The 10,020-nt window shown below is 37.5% G+C and overlaps 1 protein-coding gene across 1 annotated transcript; it reads left to right on the forward strand.

The window, feature by feature from the left end:
* The first annotated feature begins 5,327 nt into the window (after window positions 1–5,327).
* On the forward strand, window positions 5,328–7,164 carry scpp7 (secretory calcium-binding phosphoprotein 7). The gene is made up of 8 exons (XM_005748705.1): window positions 5,328–5,358; window positions 5,483–5,547; window positions 5,837–5,881; window positions 6,098–6,145; window positions 6,236–6,277; window positions 6,517–6,576; window positions 6,660–6,827; window positions 7,132–7,164. Exons 2-8 carry the CDS (start codon window positions 5,494–5,496, stop codon window positions 7,162–7,164), a joined length of 450 nt encoding a protein of 149 aa, XP_005748762.1. The 5' UTR covers window positions 5,328–5,358; window positions 5,483–5,493.
* The last annotated feature ends 2,856 nt before the right edge of the window (window positions 7,165–10,020 follow it).

Consider the following 10,020-nt stretch of genomic DNA (forward strand, 5'->3'; position numbering starts at 1 on the left):
AGGAGGCGGCCATGAGAACTGACCACATCTGAGGTGAAGTAACATTTAGCGTGGGAGATCAGTGTGGGCACAGAGTCTATTTAAAAGCCAAGGACTGTCTTGGAGATAGACTGCAGGAGCTTGATTTTATTCATTATTGTGCTGTTTACTGTCATACTCTAGTGTGGGAGCTCTAACTATCAAGGGAACTGAATTACACTCTGAACTGCAAGATGAAAGTCTTTCTTCTCATGATTTTATACTTGGTCAATTGCACTGTTGCTGTAAGTACAAAAATGTCTAAACAGTTTTATTTGATATTTATTGTCACTTTTTATCCCTTATCAAAACCCTTTCTGTTAATATTTAAAACAAATACATTATTTATGTTTTTGTAGAGGCGCCATCATTCATGCAGCAGTGGGTCTGACAGTAGTGAGGTAAGACATAAATAATGCCATAATTGTTTGTAAAGAACACAGTAATATACATTTTTTTCAATGCTTTTGCAGAGTGGCCAACACCGCTGGATTAGACCTTCATTCAATATCTGTACTCTGTTTCCGATTCTATGTGTGCAACCACCTATTCAGCCATCAACATCAACCACAACACAGACTTCCAGGACCACAATCATGTCTACCACTACAGCCCCGAGGGGAGACAGTATTTGAATAGCATTGATCTGGAAAAAAAAAAAGTAGCTTATACTACTTTGGTTTGAACTTTCCAGCATAAGCAGCACAAAGCTGCATAATAATAGGGAAATTGATGCTGTGAGAATGATGTCTGTTTTTTACATTTTGTTACCTTGGAGCCAGAAATGAACCAAATTTTATTGGCATTCAAAAATATTGCATACCGTGTTTGCATATTTTCACATTTCAGTATTGCAGCATCCTTCAACCTCCCTTTACAATGTTATATATGTTTTGTTGATCCTACTTATTTGAATGTTTTGTTTAATTAAAAAAAAAAAAACTTATATAACCAGTGAGGTTGTATGTTGCACTGTGATTTGAAACATTTAACATTTAGAGAGGCATTCAGTCAGCAAGGTAATGATGAGTTTTGTTAGAGACTAGGCTTCCAGACATTAGTGGGAGGGATGCTGACGACATGCATGCGTAATATCCAGTCAGCGGGTACACACAACACCAACCCTAGATCAACACAGCTTAAGTGAGGGATGATTGCTGAGCTGTTAATGCATGGCTCTGTGCTTCATGAGTTAAACACATAGTACTGCTTTATTTCTTCTTCACACACCCTCTTCAGCAATATTTTCACTGATTGCACAGCACTGCTTGCTCCGCTGATTTGACAAAAAAAAGTAATTAAGATTGTCATTAGCATACACCCTTTTAACAAAGCTAGTATGGTCTCTTACTTTCTCTTTGATGTGATGTGTGCATGAATGTGCATTATAAATGTAATCTCCTGTTTTGTGGATGTCTGCCTAATTTGCAAACTTGGTTAATTTTGTAAACCAGCTGGCAACCAACTTTTAAAGTATGCACTGAATTATATGTATTTTTCATAATTGTTGTATTTGATGCTTTGATGATTTTTTTTCAGAATAAATTATAATTTGAAAAGAGAACCTTGTTGTGGGATACTGCACTTTTTAATCTATCTATCTATCTATCTATCTATCTATCTATCTATCTATCTATCTATCTATCTATCTATCTATCTATCTATCTATCTATCTATCTACATAGTTAGACAGATACTGCTATTACTAATAACAATTTATTATTATTATTTGGATCCTGTACCCAAATTGCCACTTGTCAGTAATTTTTATGTATGCCGTTTTAGCGTATGATGTTGCAAACAAAATGTTGTGTCAGTTTAAAATGATGGAAAGATATTACTTTATCAAATGTGAAAAAAAATGTGTGGTCATAAGTATTATCTGTGTTTCCTTTATTTTATTATTTGTTATTGAGTGTTTGATTAAAGAAGGTTGATTCAAGGTGATCTACAAAGGAAATTTCTTTTAAACAGAACAACTAAAAGTCAAGCTGGATAGAATTTATACATATTATAATTACTTGCTCTTCAATTTTCTCTCACATTTCAAATACATTTAGTGCTAAGTTAAGCATTTGAGCTCATCTGCAAATTAATTTTAATATTTGAATCAACATATATGTCATTAATGTGTAGTTTGTCATTTTCTTATGTCTTACATTAACTTATCAAGTGTTCATTTTTATGTCTGTTGCAGCTTCAGTTATTTTTCATGTCTGCTTTTTAAGATTCTTTTTTTGCACATCACACATTCTTGGTTTGACCATACTGCAATTACAACAGCGAGACACTGACACATCAGCCACACCCGTAGGTGCCCGTAGTAGCAGGACAACCACAAGGCCTCAACTCTCATGCGTTTGTTTAATTATTTCAAGAGACATTACACCATCATAATTGAAGAAAAACATGCCGTTTAGGACACTTATTAGATTTTCTTTGGTTTCCACCTCCCTGCTTCATTCAGCAGATGATTAGGTTGAATTTATCTTTCTTCAGTCTGCCATGTGATTGGTTGATCCAGTTTGTGAGCAGTGCATAAGTTGAAGGACCCCTCCATACAGTTTCAATGAATTTACTCCTGAGTGCTCCACGGAGATAGTCCTTAAAGCACCCACTGATCCAGTGGAACTGATTAAAAACCATATCGATTTTGTTCTCTTTTTGGAAATGATTATCATAACGCTGCTGTTATGCTTTACCATAGAAGTCTCTGCAGTACCAGTAAGTAGACTAATAGAATATGGTTTAAAATACAATACTTGATATAATTATATAATTTTATGTTTATTCATTTAATACTGGTTGTCATTTAATTAACATTTGACATTCTATGAACTCTGTGACTCAGTGATAATTTTACCATCTTCTTTCTTTCTTTCTTTCTTTCTTTCTTTCTTTCTTTCTTTCTTTCTTTCTTTCTTTCTTTTTCAGGTCAATTCAAATGTCCGTCGTCCCCTGCTGTTACAAGGAGGGGAAACAGCAACTCAAGGTGCTCAGCACGTTGTAGCCACAAACCAGAAACCCGAATCTCCTACGCCAGCCTCTATTTCTCCAAGTGTTCAGCCACAGGCAGGAGGTCTACAGCAGCCTGATCCACAGCTCATTCCTTCACTGCAACAGTACCCCTGGTATCCACAAGGGGGCATGCCCATGCAGCCACTCTTCTATGGACCCCACCAGCTGACACTGCCACAGCAGCCTCTAGTAGGAGGAGGCGGGGGAGCTAAGAAAACAGAATATTAACTCTTATTTTAAATGATTTTCTCCCTTTAAAAATGTGTGTTGCTGCTTTTTTCAGATTTTCCCACCTTATGGATACTTACCGCTGTTCTCCTCACACTATGGGAATCAGCTGGTAAGCTAAGAGACACGCTTGCTGGAGACAGGAAACACCCTAAAACCCTTTCATAAGACACAGTATTATGAAAATAAAGACATTGGTATTTTGGCTTTTGGAGTAAGGAGTTAATATTGGAGTTGTAACTTGTGGTGTCGGTGCAGAAATTGTTGATATGTGTTGTTTTGTTTTATTTTATCTTCTCTCCATCAGTTCAGCCCATATGGTTACCCAATGATTCTGGAATCGGCTCTCCCACAAACTCCAGCAAATCAGCTTCCCAACAGTCCAGTGTTACCTGCAGAAAATGCTGCAGGAGTTGCAGTTGCTCCTTCAATAGATGCAACTCAGGGAATACAGCAGCCACAGCAGCAGCTGCAACAACAGGTGTCTCTGCATATACATAATGCAGAATAAGGCAAAAAAAAGAAAAAAGAGTTACAATTATCTAACCGAATTCTCATCCACAGAATCCCCAGATTGTATACATGCTACAGCAACCAATGGTAAATATATAACACCCTCTGCAGACTTAGATGATTAATGCTATTTGCAATTTCACAATTTTCTTTCTGCGAACATTTCACTTGACATATGTTGTAATTCCTTACCAGAGCTCACCTCTTGGCAGTCTTAGCTCTGAGGAACTTCAGGTAACACAGCCAAGATTTTTTTCTTCTTCCAGCTTGTTCAAACAGTCTGTTTAGTGAACTCAGTGATCCCACTAACACTGCCCCTCCCTTGCCTCTTTACAGTATCTTATCTCTGTTTACTGTTTCAGATGGCTGCTACAATGGGCCAATTGGGGGTGTACATGCCTAATGTGCTTACAAACCAGCCTGCGGGAGCTGTCCAGCCCGAGAGCCAGGCCGCAGGACTCACACACCCAGAACAACAAGGCGTTCAGCCAGCTGTGGGGACCTCAGCTGCTGGAGCTCAACCGATAAAGGCACTGCCGTGCTCTGGATCACATCCAAATGCTAGCGGGTTCTCTGCAGGTTTAGCTGGGTCGGATGCTGCCACTGCCCAAAGACCTGCTGAACCCCAGCTTCAGCCCATGCGGGAAACCCTTGTCTGAGACTGTTGTCACCAGTGGAGATAACCCACAACATACAGAGAAAACAAAATGCATTATTGATGGGTACTAACAACTATTCAGTGGAGCTTCTCAAGGATATTACTAACCGTTGCTATTTAATTTCATTTATTATTATTTTACTTAAAAAAATAAATAAATAAAAATAAATGTCAAATAAAAAAGGAAAACAAATAAGGCTGGGCCTGAACTGTTTTGTCTTTCCATGTTACTGTCTTTCATAACCTTCAATTAAATACATTTTAAAACCATAATGTAAGAGAGTGTGCACAGTATTAATCTAATCATCATCCTGAAGCATATTTATCCCAGATTATAGATTGTCATCACACCTCTGACGTATCCACGCAGGCTCAGATACAATGTGCAGTGAATGTCCCTAAAACTGTTGTAAATTTAAAGTTCTACCCAATTCATTGAAAAAGACATTCAGTTTTACAAGTATACATGATCATTTGTAGGTTTTAACAGGCCTCGAAATACTGCTGTTGGTAAAGCATTTATCCTCTAAACATCATCAGGTATAAAGCATCATATTTTCTATTAGGAAAAACACACAGGAGTAAGTAAGGAAGCACTCTTTTGAATTCCAACTCCTACTCCCGAATAACCCTGTTGCCCTTTTTGAGTGTGAGCTGTTGCAAGGAGGCACCTGATAAGACACATTGCAGAGGAATGTGAAATATGTGCTTTTCAAGCCAAAAAAATTATTAAGAGATTTCCCAGACATGCAGCTGCCAGGTTTGTGATCATACAAAGAAAAACGATTGGCTTACCATCAATACCTGTCAAAAGTTTGCTCGCCCTTTGTTTCTCTCAGCAAATAAATAGGCGATCTCACTCTCCTCTAATCACACCTCTCTTCAACAATCCTCCAGTGCTCACGTGCAGCCAGGGAAGAAAGGTAATGTAGATCCTGCTAATATCACATGAAACTGCAAAAGACGTTTTAAATTTGAATGCTTTTTTAAAAGACGTGCACTAAAAACTACCAAATGTAATAACTCAAAATTCTCTTTCTGTCACAGCAAGTTTCAAAATGAAATTTATTGTGCTTGCTGCCTGCATCCTTGGGATGGCCATCTCTGCTCCTGTAAGAAAAATACTTACATTTCTGGAAAAATATCTATTTTCCCTTTCTTTTTCTTTCACATGTAACAATTAACATACAACATTCATCTTCAGTATTTTAGAGAAATATCACCTACAGAGCTTTAATACTCACCTTTGTTTTTTTTAGCAGATGGAGTTTTTCGGTCATTGTTATCCGTTTATGGTGTCTGTTGTTGTCTTTAGCATTAATCAGTAAAACAACATTCAATAACTCTCTGAACATGTTACACTGACCTGCATTACACTGAATTTTATTCTCTTCTTTACAGCTGCAGATATTTGAGGAGTTTGACATCCATTACGCTCCACCTCAGGTACATTAAGAAGCAGCTTGGATCAGCTGGTGGATATCATGCCACCCACACACATTAACCACAGTAAAAGCCAGATTTTCAAACTCTGCACGGTGGTCTGTTATGATTTGTTCACCACTGATGTCTTCATAGCTGAACTGCTTTTCTCCAACACGGCTGACTTTTCTCATAAGATTGTGTCCCTGTTAAGTGTATATGATTGATACTGTATTTCAGGCGGCCCAGGTTATCCCTGCTGGAGTCCCACTTGACAATCTGGAAGTTGTAAGAGTTCAATCATTGTTTTGCACCTTTTCAGAACTTTTCTGTGCATCTGGTGATTATTTCTTTACTATGTTGTTTTAATGCTTCCAGTTGCTCCCTGTTGATGCCCAAAGACACCCTCTTGGAGGACCTGTGAGTAGCACAGTTCATAAATATATATATATAGATATTTACCTATTGAGAGTGTAGTTTGCAGACTTTGATCCAAAGAATGGAAATGGAATAGAAACCTAAATGCTATCTGATAAAAAGAGTTAATTCTATAGACTTTGACGTTTTTAGAGCCTACATGTAATCAAAGAAGAACCACAAATCAGAAGTATTACAGATTCCAGTGAATTATGAGTTTCTAAGTCTGTTTTCATTGAAAGGTCCACGGCTTTATCAAGCACGAGATTCCAAATCCGAATGGCATAGGTACCAGGGAGGTGGTAGGTGTCTGCAGAACATATTTTCTCTAGCAAAGGTTTTTCAGATATTTTATTGAATTCACAATTTATTTTATTTTCTGTAGTTCTACCCCTTCGGCTTCAACCTGCCTAATCCAGCTGCAGCTGACCCAGCTGCTCCAGTTGCCCCAGCTGCTCCAGCTGCTCCAGCTGCCCCAGCTGCCCCTGTTGCTCTTGCTGATCCTGCCATTCCTGTGGAACCTCTGAATCCTGTCGTCGTTGCACCTCCCCCAGTAAGAAAGACTATCGCATTTAAATGTATTTAACAAACAATAAGCCTCTGTCATGATTTGATACTGGCAATATGCAGTTTAGTGCAGTAATAGCTTCAATAGACTTTGACAGGCAATAAAGTGGAGTTGGATTGAAGTGAAATTTGTTATGAGGGCAGCCGGTTCATTCCAATAAAAAGGATCACGTCAGACAAACCTCCCAACTATTTCTGCTGAGTTGTGGAAAAAACCGTGACTCATAAATGCACATGTAGGAGACTATCATCAGTCCTGATTCGCTCACCCAAGTCCTCTGTCATTTTAGCGTGGCAAAGATGATGAAGATGAAGATGACTAAAACTACTTAGTCAGCAGGAAAAAAACACTCTTGGCACACTCAGGTATCAATTCACATATTCATATATAAAGGTTTTAGCAAAGTAGTTCATATAAATAAATATGCAAGGATCACATGTTATTTTTCTAGGGGATTGAGTCTCTCAAACTTTCATTTGCTTTTGTCCCCACTGTAGGTGACCAGAGGTGTAAGACTATCTGCTTACTGTGGTGAAAAATCGCCAGCCAGCAATGCTATTTTCTGTGGTGCTATGCATTTTTTGAAATGGTGCTTTGTTTGGAAAAAGAAGAATAAAGTCAAAAAGCATGACATGCCTCTTATGAAAAAAAAATTGATGGTTTGCAGTTAAATATGACCAAAAGAAAATATCAAAATAAATGTAGCAGCATATTGTTTCCTCTCTACATGCAACATCAAATGTTTAATTTCTGTGCTTCATAATAAATGAAACAGCTCATTCATCTATTGTTTCTGGTTCTTTGCTTCAGATATATTTCAAATAATAAATATCTGATACTCAGTCCATGAATTATATGCAGCATTTTGCAGATTATTACTGACTTGCTTTTTTGACTATCCACAAATGGCTACAGCAGGCAATTATATTTATTATAAATAATAAAGGCTGTTCTCTGATTTCACTACTATGTGCTGCTTCAGTACAAATTTATTTTTAGAGTAAAACAAGCAAACAAACAAAAAAGGATATAGTATTATATTTATCTATGCTGTATTAACATAAATTTTTAGTTTCAGATATTTGTGCCACCTTATGCAATTGTAGTGAGACTAATGGCAGAATGAGGAGTAAGCAAAGTGAAGGTGTGCTCTGCTCTAGACGGTATAATCAAACAGACGACTCTGCTATTACACAGAAAGTGGATATGACCACTGGTCATTTAGTAAAGCTGAAGACTAGACACCTAAACTCTACCTAGTCATTGGGCAACACCACTCCTATCTCCTGTGACTGGCTCTTTGGTGAGAAAGCAGTGTATAAATATCCAAGTAACGCTGCAGAAGTCACAGTCCAACCTGCTGGCATCATCTCCAACATCAGCATTCATCATTTTCTCCTTTTCTGGTGATTTTTAAAATTTCAGACGGTGAGTTGAGCAAAATTTTAACATTAGCTCCTACATGCCTTTCCAGAAGGAAGCAACCATCCAGTGTGACTGTGGTGGAAGTTTCACAACTTGGAATGATTTATTTTATGTCTGTAGGATAAACATGAAGCTGGCCCTCTTGTGCCTCTGTTTGGCTAGCACAGCCTGTGCTGCACCAGTGAGTGTTAAGTAAAAGCCAACCATTTATTTCATGGAGCTGAAACCTGTCCAATACTTAAAGTTTAACTTCTGTTTGTGCCTTTAGTTTCAGTACTTGCCTCATTACACTGGATCCAGGCAACAGATGCCAACTTTACAGGTAATTATGCATACCGCATACTGTTTATCTTCTCTATATCTTCTGTGTATATTCTATATACAGGCTCAAAATACTGCAAACACCTACACAAAATATTGCTGTATACTGAAGTCTTCAAAATTTGCATGTATTCAGATGAACAATCCCTTTACGGCTGGTTTTCCACACACTGGACTACCTGGTGGTTACAGTGTGGAACTGGTATGTCAGACTCTTATTATTACTCAGGTTTATACACGTTTTCAGATCAGCACCATTATTTATTACATTTGGCTCTAACAGTGGCTATGAATCATGATTACAGTACAACATTTACGTTTTTTTTTCTCCAAGATTTATCCCCACAGATTTCCAGGTGGTGCAGGTGTTTCAAACCCAGCACAGGTATGCATACATCAGTTTGAGAGAAGTTTTTCCACCTACAAAAAAATAAAAATAAAATAAAAATCACCTAACTTCTTTTCGTTGATCCTGATTTTACTTTTGTCTTCTTTCTCTCTGCAGCCCTTTTCATCTTTTGGTCTCATCAAGTACTCCATTCCTCAGCTACCTGGCAGACAGAGTGTTGAAGTAGTAAGTCATTTCTCTTTCCTGTTGCAGATTATGGAAACTTTTGGCCCAGGAAACCTTTCTGCTCATAGAAGTGTTTTAACTGCTTTCTTGAACTTTTTTGTGTCTTGTGTTTTTACAATTCCAGTTCTATGCATATGACTTTGCTCAGCAAAGGGTAAGAATTTTGAACTCTTAGATATTAATTAAAAATTTGAAAATATGAATTTATGTTTGTATATTTCTATATATCATGGGACTAAATACAATATATAATTTTATTACAGATAATCCCAAACATCCCCCCAATGACAAAAGGCCCCATAGTGCCAGAAGTAAGATTTTAGTTATTCTATTTTTACCCCATTTGTATTTTTGTTGTTTATGTTTAAAAACATGTTTGTTTATTTACCATTATACTTGTTTCCCCACAGGTTCTCCCATTTGACTATCCACCACAAAACATTCCCCAGCAAAATATGAACGTGAGAAAATACAGTAGCAAATAATATAATCTCATTATGTTTTGAAGAAGCTATTGACTGTGTATCTCCATGTTTTGGTAAAGTAGGTGTTTTTTTTTCTTTTCTTTTTTTCCAGATTCCGCAATTTGACGCTAATGCTCTTCCATCCCAGGACCCCCCAAAATTGCACCTGCAGGATCAGCCCATACAGACAAGCCAGGTAACCAATCAACAGATTGGTCCTTATAAAGCATCTTTAAAAACAAGGGAACACTATTTGAAATGTGTATGATTTTAACAATGCTGATATGAAACTGCTCATTTGTCTTTACAGATGCCAGCAAAGGTGTAAACATGTGAACATTCAGAAATCAGCATTGGAAGAAATTGTCAGTGATGTTGTTTCCGAAAGTGCTAA

This window comes from Pundamilia nyererei, unplaced genomic scaffold (assembly GCF_000239375.1).
Source record: "Pundamilia nyererei isolate P.nyererei 1_Seehausen unplaced genomic scaffold, PunNye1.0 scaffold00227, whole genome shotgun sequence".
Classification (NCBI taxonomy): domain Eukaryota; kingdom Metazoa; phylum Chordata; class Actinopteri; order Cichliformes; family Cichlidae; genus Pundamilia; species Pundamilia nyererei.

Coding starts and splice junctions, on each gene's coding strand:
- scpp7 (XM_005748705.1), top strand. CDS start 5,494: ATGAAATTTATTGTGCTTGCTGCCTGCATCCTTGGGATGGCCATCTCT. Junction 6,146..6,235: donor CACTTGACAATCTGGAAGTT/GTAAGAGTTCAA, acceptor TAATGCTTCCAG/TTGCTCCCTGTTGATGCCCA. Junction 6,278..6,516: donor GACACCCTCTTGGAGGACCT/GTGAGTAGCACA, acceptor TTTCATTGAAAG/GTCCACGGCTTTATCAAGCA.